Raw genomic sequence first — 19741 nt, 5'->3', positions numbered from 1 at the left:
GCTTTAGTGAAGTCATAAAATGTTGTGGCAAAAGAACAAAAGCATCGCGATACGACGATGTAAATGAAGCAACCTCAAACCAGAAACCAACCAAGTGATCCACACCTTGCCCATACGAGCTAATAGCATGATACCCCAAATATTATGTTCAATCCAATTTTCATTCAATGACAAAGTTGAAGAATACAGCATATGGTAGTGTGGTTGTCCATCAAATAAATCTGGTAAAGGAACAGCATTGCGGATTGAATAAGGTACGGATGAACACATCGAGGCCACCGGGATAATCGTGTCATCGTACTCTTGATTGCTGCCGTCATAATCATCCTTCATCCATGATCCCAAATCCGTCGTTGCATGCATTGAATCGATTACTCCAATATCATTCATCCATGGCTGTGAAACACCATTCGACGAAGATAAAAGCCCTTTTGTCGATTCCATCCAATCCGTCATCATCCTCAGCCGTATCCATGCGACATGATCCATCGTTCCTGCTGACGACGCGGAAAGTAACCAATGCAATATCCAGGATTTCTTTTTCATCATTGCACTTGATTGCGTCTATCCATCCATAACTATTGCATATCCAATACGCTGGTTGAAAAGAGCCGTTGTTGATGTGTTTCCTTTTCCATCTTGCTGTTGATATATCTCATTCTTGGTCATCCATCGCAGCTCAACCAGGTGAAGATTGCTTGTATTGCGGCGTACTTGATAGCTGATATGGCATCATCCATTGGAAGTCGTATGCATCAAAGCAAGTTGCTACACGCAAATAAAGCTGCTTCTATACAATGGCTATCTGCTGTTCACGAGATGAATACCACAATGCAGGTTGCTGCAAGCATCTTGAGACATTGGAGTGAAGACCCTGCTGCTAATAGCAACTGCTGTCAAGTTTGGTCGTGGCAAAGGAGTGCGCAAGAGAGCGTGTGCTGTAGTAGAGTGATAAGGTTGTGAACGCTGTACGAGACAATGGAGTAAATAGCAACTGCTGCAATGAATGCTGTTACGATTGGCCGTGGTAGAGGAGTGTGCAAGAGCGTGTGTTGTGTCAAGAGACTCGTGTGCTGTAGAAGAGTGACAAGAAGGTTGTGTACACGCCATGAACTTGTCCATTCAGTCAAAGCAATCGGATCAAGAGGGTTGTAGGATTGACATGATGGGTTGAAGCAGGACAGCTGTTCGTATGTGGTAGTTGTATACGTGAATGGGGCCAACAGTTGAGAATGGGAGGAAGAGACAAGAAGTTGTGGGAGTGGAAGAAGTGGAAATCAAATGGGTCGGACACCTCTTGTATAAATGCATGAACACTTGTACATCAATCCTTGATATTGAGATTGCCCCTCTCAAACCTGAAACTATCACACAAGGTGCTCTGAAATCTAAAGTATACGAGTGAAACGAGTAACCTGAGGCGCTAGTCAACCTTTATCCTTTAACCCTATGACAGCACTTTTTCTTTTGATCATCCCACTAATCCTTTTCATCATTGGTAATCCTCTAATAGCCATGTCCTTTATATAACAGCTTGTCTGGATCAAGCTAAACAATACAGCAACTATTACAAGATGATGCCAATGACTAAATAATACCATGTCCTTGGAGTTCCTCTTGAGCGAGCTTTTTGAGTGTTGCTCGTTCGATTTTCCCAGTCTTCCCAATAGGAAGGTCCTCCATGACCTTAACACCGCCACTCAATCTCATCTCCTGAATAGGTACTTGTTTTTCAACATACTTGATAAGCTGCTCAACCTTGTCTTGTCCAAATGCGATTCCGTCTGATGGTACAATATACGCACGAGGAAGTTCTTGGTCATGTTTTGAGCTAAATGCACCCACGATAGCACATTCCTTGATCCCTCCAAACGACAGCTAGAAAGCAAAAGAAGAGATATTAGCACTGAAACCATTTGCATCATTGTATGATGGTGGAATATTTACGCAAATGTCCTCAAGTAATTTGGGGAAGAACTATCATGTTGGAAAGATGATTTACACAATGATCAATTTGATGGCTATCAGCATAATGAATGATACATACCGGTGATGGCTTTGTCCGGATGATATCCGCTTTCCGACCAAGCATAGTATAGTTGCCCTTTTCATCCACAGTGCATACATCTCCCTATATTACCATGTACACAATGAGAACATGCCATCGTCCTTTCATCTCCATTGCTTACCGTGTGATAGTAACCTTCATTGTCAAATGATTTTGCGGTCAAATCAGGCCGATTGTAATAACCCTGGATGCGACAACAAGGAGAATCAATGTCTAAAATTGGTTGTAGCGCCCATTGTCTTTCAACTTACCACTGCGTTCATTGGACTCTTCACTATTAACTCGCCTTCACCACCAATAGACACCTCTACACGAACATGAAAGGTAATCAACAATCATGTACCCAAGCCTTATCCCCACCTTACCTTTGTTATTGCTATCCACGAGCTTAACTCTAGCAGATGGATCATTCTTTGCAAACAACCCCTCCTTTCCTATGCATAGGTACAACATGTTGGTTCGTTCTTCTTCATATCCAAGCTGAGATATCCAATGATGGACTTACTGTAGAATGTACATTTGTCGGATAACGCAAAGACAAGGCTTGTTTCCGTGCTGGCATAGACACATCGAATACTTGCTTTGAGAATCTCTGCTGCGCGTAAAAGTGCATCTTGTGGAACAAGTTGGCCACCTGAATCAACAACTTGCAGAGTCGAAAGTTGGTATTTCTTGATCATTTCTGGTTGATACGCAATTTGTGTGATTACTTGAGATTCCAATTTCAGTATCCATGTGATCCCCAGCTCCTGCACCTTGCTCATGACAAGATCCAAATTTGATGCATTCCATTCTCCCAATACATATTGTGGATATCCAATCCTTATAGTGATCCAGCAAAGCATGAGCCAAGATATAAAAGCGCAATGAGTGGTGGATAATAAACGAGGAGATGCATGATCGGCATCGACGACACGATTAGCTGGATTCTCATGTTGCATGCGTGCAATCGCCACACGTTGACTACATACATAGACCCATGTTTTGTAAGTACCAAAGAATTGGACAGCAACAAGAGATGTACTTACGTGAGGACTACAGGTTTGGGATGACCCGTGCTTCCTGAAGTGCATACAATAAAAGCAGGTGTATCTGGATTTACCCTCGGCAATTCACCATGCTTGTCACCACGTGTGTATTGAGCAAGAAGTTCGGTGTCTTTGGCCGCGTGTTCGGTTCCAAGTAGCAAAATGGGGATTGCATTGCCGTTTTCCTTATTCCATACTTTTTTGACGGTATCCAATGTTTCAGGGTGAGCGACGACTGCTTTGGGTGATGTGGAATGGAAGATGTTTCGGATGTCATCAGCATGGGATTTGGATGGAATAAGACATGCCGATAGACCTAAGCGTGAAGAATGAGCTGAGGAGAGATTTTGGATAAAGGGAATGTACTTACCAGCACATGCAATCCCACATATAGCAATAGCACATTCAATCTACGATATGCATAAACATGTCAACAACATGGTCCGTGCGCATTCACATCCATTCACTTACATCATCAGCTGAGCAAAAAGCGATCACGTCACCTTCTTGAAAATTGAAAGGTGGTCGACGTAATGCAATTGCAAGTGCGCGCACCTTGCAGCGTAGCTCGATAAATGTGAGAAAACGATTGGTATCCATGGCATCCACAATCAAAGGGTCATCATCCTTGGTTGCCCGGGTGGCATTGTTATCCTCAAAGAGATGGTCATAAAAGGAGGTGCTCATTTTGAGAGAAGTATGAGAGACTATCCTTATCGGTGAATATGTTGTGTGATCAACAAAAGAAAGAGATACAAACATTCACAATGGGGTGGCGGCATTGTCACTTTTTTGGCTGTAGAGTGTTTCGGAGCTGATTTCCTTTGATGATCGTCGGTGGCATGTATAGGGTTCATTGTATGTGATGAATGAGACAATAGATATGGATGAAATGATTGTGTATTATAGTTCTCGAACAAAGATGTCATTACTCTAAATAACGTTGGCGTGTGTGTGCGTGTCATGGGGGGGTTGATTGGAATAAATGAAGATCGATGTACATGCATGTTGCTTGTTGCTCAACGACGTGTTTGTGCCTGTGCAGCGCTTATTCTACTGGGACCGAGAATGTTGGTTGCAGAAGCAATGCCGTGTGGAGTGAGATGCCTTCCAGTGATAAAGATGTGGTCAACGGTGCTGGATAACGCGTGACATAGTCGAATGAGGCCTGCATCAGTGCATTGCATACTACCCAGCAGAATCAATCGCCGTACGCTCTTGAACTTTGAAATGGTATCGAGAACTCGATCCGATACTGCTCTGCAACCCGTCAATTTCAACATGGTCAAATTCTCGTGAGGGCGTAAGCATTCCAGCATCTCGCATAGTACTCCTCCATCCAATCCTCGCCCATTGCATAAATCCAACGTCTCTAGTCGTTCCAAACAACCAATGGATCTCAAAATATCATTCGTGATTTGCTGTTGGAATCCAAGGCTTTCAATAGTCGAATAGGCTGTGCGTAGTGATTTGGCCAAATGAGTAGCTGCTTCAGGTGTCATTCTTGCATTGATGTATAAATGTCGTAACGAATCAAGGGGCTGAAAGGCATCTGCAACTTGCACCGTTACCGGCATCTGATCCAGCTCCACCGTATCCACTGTGGATGCCACCTTGCCAAGTAACTCACTCAAAGCATCCGCACTCATCTCGACTTGGGTCAATGACAACTTGCGTAAGCATACGGGATCCAATGAACCAAGGATGGACCAATCCTCTTCATCTTCTTCATCATTCACAGGCATAAACAAGGTCGTGAAGGCTACTGATTCAATGGTATTCGCATTCTCCCGTAGTAGCTGCATCACGTGATTTTGTGGATATAGGTCGCATACTTCCATTGCGAATTCGCGTAAACCAGGTGTGGTATGCTGCTGTTGCTGGTGATGATGATGATGATGTGGGTAGATCGCCTTGTTGTCAGCTTCTCCCAATACAGGTAAATGACCCAGTTGTCGATGCCATCCAGCACAATGGAGTTGAGTGATTTGTGGACATAGAGCAAGGATCATGCTAAAGTAGCTGCCATAACGAGAAAAGACGGCGACGTTGTGACGAATGTTGTGGATCGATAGCATGCGTAGATTGGGGCATAGTTTCAATAATGCTTCGAGTGAGCTTGCAGGGATGGTGGTGTCGAGGGCGAGTAATGTCATGTTAGGGTATATGGGGTGATTGATCATCAACATGGTGTCGTTTGCATTGGTCAAATGAAGAATGTGTGCCTTGTAACGAAAGCGTTCGAGTTTGGGACAAGCATCAAATAACTGAACGATGGGTCCTTGCGTCAGGTCGCTGTGGATAGAGATCTCCTTGACATTGTCACTTATCCGTGCCAGGGCTGCAATGGTCTCATCCGATTGAACATACGCACGAAAATCTATCACCACTGACATAAGCACACATAGCACGTGTTTATGATAGTTTGACATGCTGCTGCTTACCCATAGTCTCAATACCCGTACATCCAATCTCTGCCATACGTTGCACGTTGAATAAAAGTGTGCTCTTTGCTATATGTTGAAAACACACAGTGCGTAGATGAGGTCCAAGGCATTGGGCCATGGAGGCGCTAATGGGGCCATCCACTGAAAGTTGGGTCCAGAGGTCTCGACTGTACTCGGGAATCAGATTGTACCATGAGCGGCATACAGAAAGACACAACAAGCACGTTGACTGATCGAGGAAAGAGAAAATGTGCGAGATCGCGTCAAAGGACAAGCGCTGGAAGAGAGAGTCGTTGTGGTGTTCATGCATGTGGCACAAGGAAAAGGAATGGTAAGCTAAGACTGTACTTCCGCGGCTTACACGCACACACGATAATCCATACTCAGCATTGGGTTTCCCTTGACAACATGCCTACCATCCTTGTTTCACCCATGTCAACATCCACAGGGGTAGCCATGGATACGCTTCATATACTCATGTTGAAGTGGTAATCCATCATACATTCACCAGCCTGATAGCCTAAGGAATCCTCTGAAAATGGAAAGCTGCTGGATTCATGCAAGTAAGCTCAAGTTGTACACGTTTTTGTATCATTCACTCATTACGAAAAATGGCGTCATAGAGCCAAATACATTTAATGGGTGAATGGGTGAAGCGAAGTGATGATCAAAAGGCACTGGATATCATCATACAGCCATAACATACAAGAAGGTGAGCGTCTTTCTTATTATCTCCTCACATCATATATAATACATGTTGCTGATATGTGTACCACAACAAGTTGGGTTCAACAATTACTCTTTCGCATCATCTTTTTCGATAAGAAAATAGTACCTTGTACATTCAACGTACATAAATCATAAAGAGAAGAGACTAGAATTACTTCCTTCAAATAAAGACACCACAAGAAGCTAGATTTTATTGTAAGGATCATGCTTCCTTATCGACATGTTGCTATGGTAACCAACCCCACGGTGTTTAAGTAAAGACACGAATAAAGTTTATTGAGTATCCACAATGAAGATGACCTTGTAGATGCACACAAACTCATGCAAGCTATAGGTGTGTTCATTTATCCATGTGTGTAACCGGCATTGCTGTCAATCGTCAATGCTTGATAAGCAAAGCAGCAAGAATTTTCAATGAACACCGCATTGAAGAGGCGCGTCTTCATTCTCTTTCTTTCTATCACACACCTCCACCTCCTCCCAAAACATGAGCACACCCAACGATACCAAGCAACCACCTGTCGTCTTGTGCATTGGCATGGCTGGTTCCGGCAAAACTACCTTTATGCAGGTAAGCTTATATATATATATATACACTGACGCTTGCATGGGTTAACGTTCTCGGCTTTTACTATTACAGCGGATCATTGCACACCAACATGCGAAAAAGACACCACCTTATGTACTCAATCTCGATCCTGCCGTGGGTACACTTCCATTCACAGCCAACATTGATATTCGAGACACTGTCAACTACAAGGAGGTCATGAAACAGTAAGATCTACTTTTTTATTGGAATGCGATCAAGGTGGATCTCTAATAGGGTGTCTCTCTCTCTCTTTGATAGATATCAACTCGGTCCCAATGGTGGTATCTTGACGAGCTTGAACTTGTTTACTACAAAGTTTGATCAAGTGCTAAACTTGGTTGCCAAGCGTGCCGAGAATGTCAGGTAGAAAAAAAGGCATACAAAGAGGATGTGGATGGGGTATTAACAGCAATGATGTCTGTATAGTAATATTTTTGTCGATACACCTGGTCAGATTGAGATCTTTACATGGTCAGCTTCTGGTGCCATCATCACCGATACGCTTGCAGCTACTTATCCCACCGTCGTTGCTTACATCATTGACACACCACGTACGACTGCACCTGCCACTTTTATGAGCAACATGTTGTATGCATGCAGTATTCTCTACAAGACCAAACTACCCTTCATTCTCGTGTTCAACAAGACCGATGTTGTATCGCATGAATTCGCTGTTGAATGGATGACCGATTTTGAAAAGTTCCAGGAAGCTCTTTCACAAGATACAAGCTATATGAGCAGTCTCATGAATTCAATGAGCTTGGTACTGGATGAGTTTTATAACCATCTCAAGGTGGTCGGTGTTTCAGCTGTCACGGGTCAAGGCATTGATGATTTCTTCAAGGCAATTGATGAAGCTGCAGATCAATACGAGACGTACGTCATAAAGGTTTTATGGTTGAAATGGATAAGGATAAGATGCTGATGAAGGATACCCGCATATCTATAGTGAATACAAACCTGAAATTGAACGGCTGATACGCGAAAAGGTAAGTTCTTTATGCCTGGGATAGAGAATGCAAATGGATGGGACTCATCATCGTGTGTGTGACTACAATAGATGGATCGAGAAGAAAAGAATCGACAAGATCAGTTGAACAAGTTGATGAAGGATATGAACGTGTCAAAAGGAAAAGAGGTGGCATTGGATGCAGGCCAGCAGGATGAGCGTTGGGAACAAGAGGAAGATGAGGATGAGGAATATGATAGTGGTAAGTTTTGATAGGGGGATATGGGAATACAAGATGAGCCTAAAACGTACCATTACACGTAGACGAGAATCCTCTACCATCCGCATCGAAATATCCACCCTCCATCGCGCAACAACAAAAAGATGAGAAGTTCAAAGCATGGTTATCACAGCAAGAGTGATTCAATTAGTATTAAATGAATGGCAGGGGTAACATGATTAAACGGCTGGAACGAATAAATGTGTGTAAAAACAAAGGAGAGAAACAACGGATCTATGATGATTACTCGTATACTGCTTTTTCAATGCATATGGGTGGAAGGTATTGATTGCTTGATGTGATGAGGGGGGGGGATGCGATGTTGCTTTGGCAGGATTAGGTGGAAGGATATTAGGACGAAAAGGTCAAGTAGGGGCGCTGCCAATCGCTGGTATTATTACTACTAGTATTATTAGCGGTATCATGTTCTGGTGCAGCTGTTGCTGTTACAGCAGCTTGGTCTGGTGGAAATGATGAGAGATCGGATAAACATAGCGAGTCGCGGTTGTTGATGATGGGAGGGCTAGTTGAATTGGAAGCGATAGAAAGCGTGGTGGATCTCATTTGGCCTGGAACGGGACAATGGGGTCGAACGTAAGGACTGTGATCGGGTGGCGAAGGTCGCTTTGCTGATGAAGATGTGGGAAGTTCAGTGTTAGGGGATGATGACGAGATGGGATCGTTGCTTGTATCACTAACGTCTTCAATAGCATTCCTTGCATTGATTTCATCAGGATGTACGGATGATAAGGTCATGGATGAATACAAGGATGAGGTGTCTGTGGTAGGTCGTGGTATGTCTTCTTCTTCTTTGGTGGCAACAAGATGATCAACATTGGCACTGTGCCGCTTACGACTATATCGATTGGATGTAAGGAAGGATGGCATTGTATCCGTATGACGCACAATCTCGCCTGGTGAAAATGATAAAAGTGAAGATGATGTTGAAAATCTATCCTTGGTGCCAATTTGCTTTTTTTGTTGTGCACGCACGCGTTGCAGCTTTTGTCGCAAAAGGCGTGGAGGGGGTCTACGAGCATCAAAGCTAAAATGATCAAATGGGTCCTGGTTACTTGACAAGGAAGAGGATTGACTAATACAGGGTGACATGTTGATAAAGGCTTCGTCAAAGTGAGTGAGATCCGTTTCGGAGCGCAATTCCGGCACATAGGGTGGAGTCAATTCAAGCCGTGCCACTTTGTCCCAATCCATTCTATCAAAAAAGGGATGTGCCTTTACCGAGTCAGCTCCATCCCATCCTAATCGTTGACTTGGGTCACGTTCTAGAAGCTGTAAATCATCCAATCAATATCCTCCCTTTTTGTTTTATCCACTTTGTATGATAAAACTTACACCTGATAAAAAGTCGCGTGTGATAGGATCAAAATGTTGTGGGAAATCCAGCAGATCGTCAAGTACACGCCGATACATTTCCATGTGAGTCTCTGCCCAAAATGGGGTCTAATGTCATTTTGATGTTAAATTTGGCACATTTTAAGGGATAAAGGGGTACAACAAGGGGATGATGACATGTGTAGTAGTGCCAATACAAAAGAGAACAACTTACCACACCAGCCAGCATCTCGTACAACAAAGTACCCAAACTCCAATAGTCCACCGTAAACGTGTAAGCCTCCCCCAGCAATACTTCAGGGGCAAGGTACTCGGCTGTACCACAGAAGGATTGCGTCATGCCATTGTCATTTTCATCGAAGATCTTGGACAAGCCGAAATCAGTCAAAACAATATGGCCGTTATTTCCAATCAAAACGTTTTCCGGCTTTAGATCCCTACATGTACAATAGGTTAAATCCAATATGCCCCCCTTGTATCATCTCCTTTTCTCTTTTTCTCTTTCTCTTACCTATAAATGACACCGTGCTGATGCAAGGCTGACAATCCCTGAACAATCTCAGCTGCATAAAACAAGGTTCTCTCCGCAGAAAAGGCCGAATAAATTGACATTTGAGTGGCAATGTCACCTCCACTATAGTAATCAAGAACCAGGAATAGCTCTGAAGGTGTTTGAAAAGCGTAGTGAAGGCCAATGAGGAATGGGATGCCTTGCATTCGTGCCAAGATATCACGCTCAGCTTTGGTGTGGGCCACTTCATTTTGTTGGATGACATGTTTCTTTTTGATGGTCTTTAAGGCATACAGCTGTTGGTCATGACGCGATCGTACAAGCAACACCTACATAAAGGATCACATGGCGTATGTAAATATATGGGGTCAAATGAGATTATAAATATATATATACCTTTCCCATGCATCCCTTGCCGAGCACCTTTAGCAAATCAAAGTCGTCCAGTGATGCACCAGCAGCAGCATCGTGCTGATCATTATTTGCAGTACTGTTTTCCGATGCGGGTTGTGATGTTGTTGGTGCTGGTTGTGGTTCTGTTGATATGGATGCTGCAGGCTGCTTTGCAATGTTAGGCTTGCCGTTGCATGCAGGTTTGACAGTGTCGATCGAAGGTCGTGTTATAGGAGTAGCTGGTAAGGTGCCTGTAGTAGTAGTAGCTGACCCTATGGCTAATTTACTATCACAAAGGATCTCCTTGTCCTCGTCTCGTTGCACACTTGTAAAATCACGCAAAAGGGTCGATATGGATATGATTGGATGATCAAAGCATCGTTGAAGGTACTTTTCAATCTTGTCGGCGTTGGACTTTTTGCTAAAGGTGAGCAGGTTTTTGATTGAGCGACGTCGTGTAAGGCGATGGATTTGGTTGACGGGTGATGTGAGTGCTGGAAAAGGTACTTTGTTTGTGGATCGTGGATAATGGGTATTAATCTGGTCAATGTTGAGTGTGAGAGAAAGAGTAGCAGGTTATGAGCTGGGTTTGGAAGTGTGGTTTGAGCCCACCCACCTTTTGATGAAACTCGACAAAATCAAGTGGGTATCGAACAAGAGACACCATCGTTGACGGTGTTTGGATTACAACATTAAAGACCTATACATGAAATGGGTCAATGACTTTGTAATTGAAAAGATGATGCATTTTGAAACCGACTGATAAAACATCTTGTTGTATCGAGAGTGTCGTCTCAAAAACTGAAATCAATCGAGGCTCTTGAGGAAGGCATTGCATGGCCAAAAGAAAGTGTGAAAGTAAAGGTGGAAAAAGGGAGAGGAGAGGGGAAAGGAATCAACGGATGACAGAGCAAAAGAAAGTATTTATGAATATTCGGTTCAAACCACATGCAGCATTTACAAAAGACAAGCGTTAAACCCAACCGATCTGCATATCCCTTTCCTTGATTGTTTTCTTTTATCACCCATCACCCATTCGCACTATGACTTTTACTACCACACGCTTGTACTTCTCCTTCTATCACCACTAACGATGCTCCTGAGATATTGTACATAAATATATATCACCCATCACATCTTCATGATGTTCTCCTTCCTGATTATGTACGAGTAGAGTAAAAGATCACCGATTTCATTCATTCCCTGCAGATGAGGACGAGCAGATGCTGACTCGCTTAACTTTACATCATCACAAGCATCACACAAGCTGTTGTATATGCATAAAAAACCACATAGCATCTTGCATTTATCCTGTTTATATAATGTTGTTGGTATGACGCATGATATCAAAACACAATAGCGGTAAACAAAGCTGCCTTTTTGACACTATGTATGCAGCAGCGATGATATTTTTGGAAAGGGGTTCAAAAAAGCACGCGTCTTGAAGGAGATTGATGTTGAAGGGGGGGAGGAAGGGGAGGAGATGTATATCGTACAAAAGTCAATTCAAAGGCAGAGGAGAAATAAAGACAACCCATCCATCCACCTCCCCTTGTTTTTTCTGTCAATGACAAGGATTTCCACTTTTGGTTCAACATTGATGCACCTTCTTCGGATCGACAATCCAGCCATCCATATCCACCCACCCACACACATACACACGCACACGCACGCACGCACGTTTCTCTTGCTCAAAAGTCGTTCCATTACAAGTGGTACTTTTTGGTGTTGCTGGTCCATAACATCTGGTCCGTTGTTTAATTCGTGATGTGAGAATGGGGGGAATATAACCGATGAATTGCCATGTAAAGAGTGAAAAAGTTTATCGATCCTCAGCCCATTCCTATAACGAAGGATACAAAAAAAGACAATGGTTAGCCTTCCATTGTATTGCACTACAACCCCCCATCCAATGATTACTTACGTTTTCCTTTCGAATTTGGGCTTCCTCCTCAGGTGTAAAGTCGTTGGTGATGTTGAAAGTTCGTCGAATTTCCTCAGCGCTCTTGCCCTTGATCATATTGGCAACGGTCTTACAACCCACATCCAACAATGGCTTGATATCAAGATAATTGGCAGCAAGGATAACATCAAACAGGGTCTCTTGATCGACTTCCATATACTTTTGGTCCCATTCTTCGATATCAGTGTTGCGTCTATCCTGCTCATCCTGGGCAACAGCAGGATCATTACGATGATGATCACACCATTCGATCACCTATGAAAATGTGGTCAAGTCAGCTCAACACGGCATCATCCATATACCCTCTCCACACTACTCTTTTTTACCTTGCGAAGAATCTTGGCTGTGACATTAGGAAGAGGAATGGGAGCATCGCTATCGCCGACATCTTGGAAGGGGGTTAATAAAAGCAAACGAATGGGCCGCGCGTCGAACAGTCTAGATTTCCAAAGCTCACCTTCCAACATGTTCTTAATTAAGACCGACTTCTCAGCGACCTCCTTGTCGACGGTAAAGTCCTCATTGTCAGAGCTGATAAGCTTCACAGTAGCCATTGTATGAATGTATTTTGTGTGGAAAGAAAGAGTGAGAAAAAGGCACCTACTGAATTGGCCATCCCGTCTCTTTATACTACTACGTCACTGAGTTTCACACAGACGCATCACTCTTTCTCTTACCCTTGTGGCTGCGCATCAGTACTACAACAATGCTATTCATCCAACAAAGAAGCCGTGGTGGTCATTCATTCATCTCCTATGCTGATGATGCTCTTTTTAGATAGAATCAAAATATAAACTTATTCCCCCCATTTCATCAGAAATACCTTTCTTTTCCTTCATCACAATGTTGTGCGTCCCATTTATTTCATCATGTGATCCTTTTATCTGAGCATGGATGACTCCCACCACGTAGTGGTATAGAGGGTCAGCAGGGCTTAGCAACTAGAGTTTTCTGTAAGGGGATTTCTCTCTCTTCTTCGACACTTTGCATTGTGTAACTCGTTCAAGGCATCCGCAGCAGACACCGTTTTTGCTGTTTTTATATCATCTACTCAGCTGCAGCAGTCAAAAACTGTTGGCCTATCTCATTTTGATCTTGCTCTTGTTCATGGCATCTCTTTCAACACATCTCACGTGACCCTTAACTTTACACGCATCATAAGAATGGGCTATGCTAGCAGCAATTACATCATCTATGATGGATTATGTATCAAGATACGTCTCCATGTCGTTACTAGACCATATTCGATCGCTTTTATTACGTGGTGGCTACGCATTTACAGCATGTGTTGAGGAAAATATGATTCAGTGGATTGTAAAGAGTGCCAAAGGGTGGGGTCACCAAATGGTTGTATCATCGGCATTCGTCATTGATACGTCGATCGAGACTCTATTGCTGGTCGCATAGGCAACGATAATACCATGGCAATGATTTGGGTCGGCATGATACAGTTGGTGGAATCGGAGGTGATTGTGCATTCTGAGCCACATCCATTAGAGCGCATTTTAGTGCAGAGATTTTTCCACTTGCTTCACCATATACACGCATAAACCATGAAAAGAAAGACGACTGAAGGCTCAGGATCCGAATCAGACAGCGATGCCGCACCGGTAATGTCTCATACAAGAACTAGGACTTGATGACAACAAGGCAAACAAGCTGACCTGGACTCCATTGCTATATAGGATATCGTCGATGTCGACTTTGACTTTTTCAATCCCGAGCAGATCGACTACCACGCCTTGAAGAGACTTTTTGGACAGTTGTTTTCCACTGACGCAGAGCTTATCAACTTGGGTGATATTGTGGATATCCTTTTGGAGGAAAATCATGTGGGCACCACTGTCAAAGTGGATGGCCAGGAATCCGATCCTTATGCTATCCTCAGCATCATCAATCTGAATCATTTCAAGGTAACATCACTCTTGCTCTCTACACATGATGGATCAATGAATTAACGAGTCGCATAGGATAATGAAGGTGTTAAATCATTACGATCCTATCTGTTGAGCAAATGTCCCAAGAAGAATGCCGACACCATCAATGCAATCATGGCGCCCGAATCCAAGAAACACGTAGGATGGGTGGTGTCAGAGAGATTCATCAACATGCCTATGGAGATCATGCCCCCAATGTATAACATGATGCAAGAGGAAACAAAGCAAGCAAAGCAAAACGTAAGTTGTGAATGGGCCCATTCGATTCAGCAAGAGGGGGTTTACTCATTGATATCCATGCATAGGGCGAGGCTTATGATTTTGAATGGTACATGTTCATTACCAAGACTTATAAGGAGGTTGAACCTGTGGTGGATAAGGAAGAGGGCGAAGATGAGCCTGTTGAGCAACCCAAGAAGAAGGCAAAGAAAAAGGCAGCATCAGCAGCAGAAGGCGTATTGGAACAAGACACCGAGACATTCTACTTTCAGCCTGAAGATGAAGTGATCAACAAGTACGCACAACATCAATTTGACTACAAGTTCACCAACCGTGAAAAGGAATCATCATCAGATGCTCGACGGGCCTTTTCTGATTTTGGCATTGCACCTTTTCGACGTTTGATGTTTGTCCACCACTCCAAGATGGATGCTCTGGTTAAGGAAATTGAAAAGACTTGCTCGATGCCCACTGCTTAGAGAGATAGCGCACCCACGTACACACACACACACACACACACACAAACACAAACACACGCCCATCCATAGCAACCAATCCTTATTTATCCCTCTTTCTTTCATATACACAATTCCATGCATGATATATATACACAATCGAGTAATACATTTTTTGGGACATCATCATCACTAAAAGCTATCATCGCACTATAGACATGGAAGGTTGTGCCCAAATGTTGACTTGATGATCGTATCCAACTGAGACGAGGCCTACATTGGTATCCACGCTCAATGCACGCACCATGGCGGTATGTCCTCCTTTAAGTGTAGCTGCAACACGTCCTGTCTTTGTCTCCAATACTCGAATACAATGATCATCTGCACCTGAGATATAAAAATAGTGTCCACTTGGATGCCAACAATGACGACGTGTTGTGAATTGATTGTCGGATGGCATATCATAGTAATTGCGCACTTGAGTCGATTCGCCTTTCTTGAAGAGAATGATGCGGCCTGATGAATGATCGGTGGAGCATAATAAATAACGACCATCAGGGGATACGCTGAGATACGCTGGTGCAAAGGAAACCCAATCATCGTTGTTGGCATTCATATTGCACTTCTGGTCCCTGAATCCATCTTGTATATGTATATAATGCAAGTAGTTGTCGTCACGTGCACCAACCACCAATACAGCATTGTCTGCAAAACACATGGCTTCTACGTTGCCAAGGAACGGGCCCAATTGCTTGATCAGGCGATAGTGTCCACTGCTTTCTTGATCTTGCTCATAGATGCATACTGTGCGGTCATAGGATGCCGTTGCCATGTACTTGCCATCCACAGGTGAGAATAATCCTTGCACAATGTACTTTTGATGGTCCTTGAAACGCTGCACGACGCCTATAGATGGATCCATATCATCGGATTTGCTGGTATCGGCTAGCACAGCAGTGCCATCCATGGATGTGGTAAGCATAAGGTTGGCTTGAGATGGATGAAATGCAATGCTCAAAACAGGTGCTTGATGATGTCGATATTCTCGATCAGTGATGCCGGTGGTGCTATTGGTAAGTTTGACTGTGCGATCGGTAGAGCTGGTGGCAATGCAACGCGAGTGTGGATCCACTGCAACTGCTAGAACATTCGCCGCATGGATGGTCCCATATTGTTCAACAAGTGTCGAATAGTGGTCGCCGTCAGCATCTTCAAAGTCTTCTTGTCTATGTACGTATTATCCATGTCAACGTTCTCCATCACACGCCATGCAATAACTTTTCCCCCCTCACCTTTCCAAGTTCATCGATGCGACATTACGCGTGACCTGATTGAGAGCATCGCTGAAGGTGCCATCAAGAGGAGGTACATCTTCCACTGAATCGAAGTCAATGAACTCGCCGGCCTCTTTGACGAATGCTTCTTGTGTTTCCTTGTAGCCGTGTGTCAGTAGGAATTGTAGAATAGCTGTATGGATACGGTCGCCCATGTCAAAAAAGATAGATGAAAGAGATACCCAGCCTGTATTTGAAACGTGTTTCGAGGCACATCATCCACCACCACAACCACCACCAACATGTATCAAATAGCCCATCCATTCTAGCTAACCACACACCATCCTCCCTTATCCACTCCACTCTCCCCGAGACTTGGTAGTTTGTATGATAAAGAGCTTTACATGTGTACACTTTGATTCTTTATTTATGATCCAAACCAGAAAGTTCGATTCAAGTTACATGAATAATGATGTGCATGAAACTGAGAGAGAAAATCCCTTTTCATATCACCAGCAACAACAAATAAAACAATGGGGCTTTCCCACACAATGAACCATCATTACCGCTTACATAGCATGAATAAATCCTTGTACCACGTCGAGCTTCCCAATCAGTCAACGTTAACATGGCATGAGATCATTCACGTACAAAGTTCAGTGAGCAACCTCCAGCAGCAGCAATAGGAAGCATTACTGCTAACAACCAATCTACTCCATAATGACGATTACCATAGTATAGCGGGGGACCTACATAACAGAAATGTAAAAGGTGCCTGTGATCTGGATCATGTATATATCTAGAATCGTTCTCCGAGCCTTTGCTTGTTTCACCAACTCAAGCTGCTAGATCTGGGATATAGCAAATATCATCCACGGGCTCGTACATCGCGTATGAAATGCACTGACTGTTATTAGTCATGGTGGCTGGAAGCATAGAATGAGGAGGGGGATCAATGAAAGATGGCGTTGTTGTGGTGGTAGTGATGAACAATGAAAAGAGAGGCGTTGGTTGTGTGAACATCCCAATGCCGTGAGGATCAAGCTGACTGAAAGGAGAATCTTTTCCCCATAGCAACCCCATACATGTTTACAAAGCTTACCCTGATACTTTTGCCTATTTTCATGCCGCTTGCGGATCACAGCTTGTTCCTTTGCCCGCCTTCTATATTCGTTTCGGCTAATGTGCGCCGTACCTATAAAATAAGATTCGCACGAACACTCATCTTTTTAAATCGATTTGTCTTTCTTTTAACTCTCTTCTCAATGCAACCATGGAAGCTATCAAGGAACATTGGGATCTGATACGACGTTTTTCCGTTATATTTGGCATCATGCTCGGCATGTTTGTAACGGCACTGAATACTACAGTAATCGCACCGGCGATGACTATTATAGCCACCGACCTTGGATCACCAGATCAACAAGCATGGATTGCCACTGCATACCTCTTAGCATTTGTGACATGCCAGGCTCTGGCTGGCAAGGTACTGTACACCCTACTTTAACCCATATCAATATCATACTTACTTACTCATACCACCAAAAAGTTCTCTGATATCTTTGGCAGGTATACCTCTAAACACCTATCAATAAACAAAGACGCCATCGCTCATTTTTCATTCATTAGGAAACCCATTTTGCTTTTTGGGCTATTCCTTTTTGTGGGCGGGTCATTGGTAAGTGCCCTGACACCAAGCATGCCCGGTATCATTGCCGGACGTACCATCCAAGGCTTAGGAGCGGGATGCAATATGGCCATGTCATTTGTACTTGTCGTCGATCTAGCACCTATCAAGATACGACCACGTTTTCAATCCGCACTTGTTGTCAACTTTGGTTTGGCAAATGTTGTTGGCACGTTGATTGGTAAGTGACCTTTTTATTAGAGATGTATACATACATTTCCCACACACACACACACACGCACACCCTCTTGGATAAAAAAACGAGTGCTGGTTGGTAATAAAAAGAGACATGTTCCATATATCAACATTCTATTTGAATTCCTATGTAGGTGGTGTCTTCGTGGATCGACTAAGCTGGAGATGGGATTTTTGGTTCAATGTCATCGTGGGTGGTGTGGCCTTTACTTTGGACCTAATCCTCCTCAAAGAAACCGTGGATCTCAAAGGTGTCTCCATGAAAGCTAAGATGAAACGTATCGATATTATGGGCACATTACTTGTGATTGGCTTTGTATGTTGCCTGCTCCTTGCACTTAGTTGGGGTAAAATGTATGGGTAAGTGTGTGCCATCATCACCCACCAATTTGAATCATGCCGCATGCTCACATTGAGATCAGGTGGGGTAGCGGCCATTCTATCGGGCCGTTTGTTGCCGCTGGTGTCGCTTTCATTGTATTGGCCATTGTCGAAACTCGTGTAGCAAAAGAACCGGTAGGATCACTTTACCATATACCTTTCATTGAAAACGACTAAATTATGTTTACGCATCCAACAAGGTGGTCCCCCCTGATCTCCTGTTAAACCGATCTGTCGCAATCTTTTACATGTATGTCTTTTGCTTTGGCCTTGGATGTAAGTGATTGCTCCGAACATGTGTAACCCCCAGGCGTGTCGTATTCATTGTCTCCAAAAAGTCGTCAGCACATTGTACTATGGCCCCATCATGTTCCAAGCTGTTTTTGGAGCGGGCAGTATTGAATCGGGTGTAAGACTGGTGCCCTATATGAGTTGTCTCATTGTTTCATCCGTATCAAGCGGCATGATGCTAAACAAATTTCCCTATGTCAAGTTCTATATCGTGATTGGTGCCATTTGCAACATCGTTGGATTCGGTCTCTTTTACACAGTCAACGAATACAGTAATTGGGGCCAACAAGCGTGCTATATCATGCTGTGTGGTATGTTGAATTTCATACGGCAGCCATTTTGATTCAGGAACATGTATATTTACTCAGCTGCATGATGTAATAGGTTTTTCATTTGGTCTCTCGCAACAGAATTGTCTATTTGGCGTTCAAACATGTGCTCCCAAAAAGTACATTGCTGTTGCAACAAGCCTGAATCAATTCTTTATGATGTTGTCATGCGCAATTGTAAGTCGTTGCTAGCAACACAATAATGATGGTTTATTATGCAAGAAGCTCATCACATGCCTTTCTATTATTCAGGGGGTGGCGATTTGTGATACGTTGTTTCGAGAATTCCTCAAGGAAGAATTCAGCAGCCTTGATCCTTCGATATTGAGTATTGCTGCCAAGTATGGTGCTGACTCTAATTATTTGTATATACGAGACATGCCATCCGAGTACCAGCAACCCGTCATTCATTTGTACATGGCAGCCTTGCATAAAGTGTTTACGCTCCCATTGGTCGTCGCTGGTATCGCTGTCATTTGTGCATTGTGCGCCAAGAACGTTAAATATGGTGCCAACAAACCACCTCAATCCTCGACAGCTCAACAAGAAAAACCAACCACGGCACCTGATCCACAAGAAGACATTGATCTCAAGCAGGATGATACGAACCGAACACTTGACAACGAGGAAATCGAGGAGAAGAAGCAAGCAAGCATTGTATAG

General features: G+C 43.5%; 8 protein-coding genes across 8 annotated transcripts; 3 read left to right on the top strand and 5 right to left on the bottom strand.

Moving 5' to 3' along the window:
• Positions 1-1587: 1587 nt before the first annotated feature.
• Positions 1588-3783, bottom strand: O0I10_002360 (uncharacterized protein; the record flags this gene model as incomplete). The annotated part of the gene is made up of 10 exons (XM_058482444.1): positions 1588-1878; positions 1948-1977; positions 2048-2131; positions 2190-2252; positions 2320-2375; positions 2434-2502; positions 2574-3031; positions 3097-3412; positions 3467-3506; positions 3568-3783. The coding sequence occupies 10 exons, from the start codon at positions 3781-3783 to the stop codon at positions 1588-1590; spliced, it is 1623 nt and encodes a 540-aa protein (XP_058346942.1).
• A 332-nt stretch (positions 3784-4115) lies between these two features.
• On the bottom strand, positions 4116-5661 carry O0I10_002359 (uncharacterized protein; the record flags this gene model as incomplete). The annotated part of the gene is made up of 2 exons (XM_058482443.1): positions 4116-5476; positions 5541-5661. The coding sequence occupies 2 exons, from the start codon at positions 5659-5661 to the stop codon at positions 4116-4118; spliced, it is 1482 nt and encodes a 493-aa protein (XP_058346941.1).
• Positions 5662-6759: 1098 nt separating this feature from the next.
• Positions 6760-8232, top strand: O0I10_002358 (uncharacterized protein; the record flags this gene model as incomplete). The annotated part of the gene is made up of 7 exons (XM_058482442.1): positions 6760-6843; positions 6913-7046; positions 7120-7224; positions 7288-7737; positions 7811-7850; positions 7922-8072; positions 8135-8232. The coding sequence occupies 7 exons, from the start codon at positions 6760-6762 to the stop codon at positions 8230-8232; spliced, it is 1062 nt and encodes a 353-aa protein (XP_058346940.1).
• Positions 8233-8441: 209 nt separating this feature from the next.
• On the bottom strand, positions 8442-11185 carry O0I10_002357 (uncharacterized protein; the record flags this gene model as incomplete). Its single annotated transcript, XM_058482441.1, has 7 exons — positions 8442-9380; positions 9444-9551; positions 9658-9880; positions 9955-10283; positions 10351-10887; positions 10964-11047; positions 11108-11185. 7 exons carry the CDS (start codon positions 11183-11185, stop codon positions 8442-8444), a joined length of 2298 nt encoding a protein of 765 aa, XP_058346939.1.
• Positions 11186-12169: 984 nt separating this feature from the next.
• Positions 12170-12864, bottom strand: O0I10_002356 (E3 ubiquitin ligase complex SCF subunit sconC; the record flags this gene model as incomplete). Its single annotated transcript, XM_058482440.1, has 4 exons — positions 12170-12190; positions 12272-12565; positions 12637-12698; positions 12768-12864. 4 exons carry the CDS (start codon positions 12862-12864, stop codon positions 12170-12172), a joined length of 474 nt encoding a protein of 157 aa, XP_058346938.1.
• Positions 12865-13863: 999 nt separating this feature from the next.
• O0I10_002355 (uncharacterized protein) lies at positions 13864-14945 on the top strand (the record flags this gene model as incomplete). Its single annotated transcript, XM_058482439.1, has 4 exons — positions 13864-13920; positions 13996-14223; positions 14281-14487; positions 14553-14945. The coding sequence occupies 4 exons, from the start codon at positions 13864-13866 to the stop codon at positions 14943-14945; spliced, it is 885 nt and encodes a 294-aa protein (XP_058346937.1).
• A 178-nt stretch (positions 14946-15123) lies between these two features.
• On the bottom strand, positions 15124-16410 carry O0I10_002354 (uncharacterized protein; the record flags this gene model as incomplete). The annotated part of the gene is made up of 2 exons (XM_058482438.1): positions 15124-16147; positions 16214-16410. 2 exons carry the CDS (start codon positions 16408-16410, stop codon positions 15124-15126), a joined length of 1221 nt encoding a protein of 406 aa, XP_058346936.1.
• Positions 16411-17468: 1058 nt separating this feature from the next.
• O0I10_002353 (uncharacterized protein) lies at positions 17469-19741 on the top strand (the record flags this gene model as incomplete). The annotated part of the gene is made up of 9 exons (XM_058482437.1): positions 17469-17681; positions 17745-17764; positions 17825-18063; positions 18212-18437; positions 18500-18593; positions 18659-18734; positions 18797-19060; positions 19134-19255; positions 19331-19741. The coding sequence occupies 9 exons, from the start codon at positions 17469-17471 to the stop codon at positions 19739-19741; spliced, it is 1665 nt and encodes a 554-aa protein (XP_058346935.1).

The sequence above is a fragment of the Lichtheimia ornata genome (assembly GCF_029851405.1).
Source record: "Lichtheimia ornata isolate CBS 291.66 chromosome Unknown scaffold00006, whole genome shotgun sequence".
In the NCBI taxonomy this organism is placed as follows: Eukaryota; Fungi; Mucoromycota; class Mucoromycetes; order Mucorales; family Lichtheimiaceae; genus Lichtheimia; species Lichtheimia ornata.
Note: the sequence above shows the minus strand (reverse complement) of the source record. Positions and strands in the feature narration are given on the sequence as shown.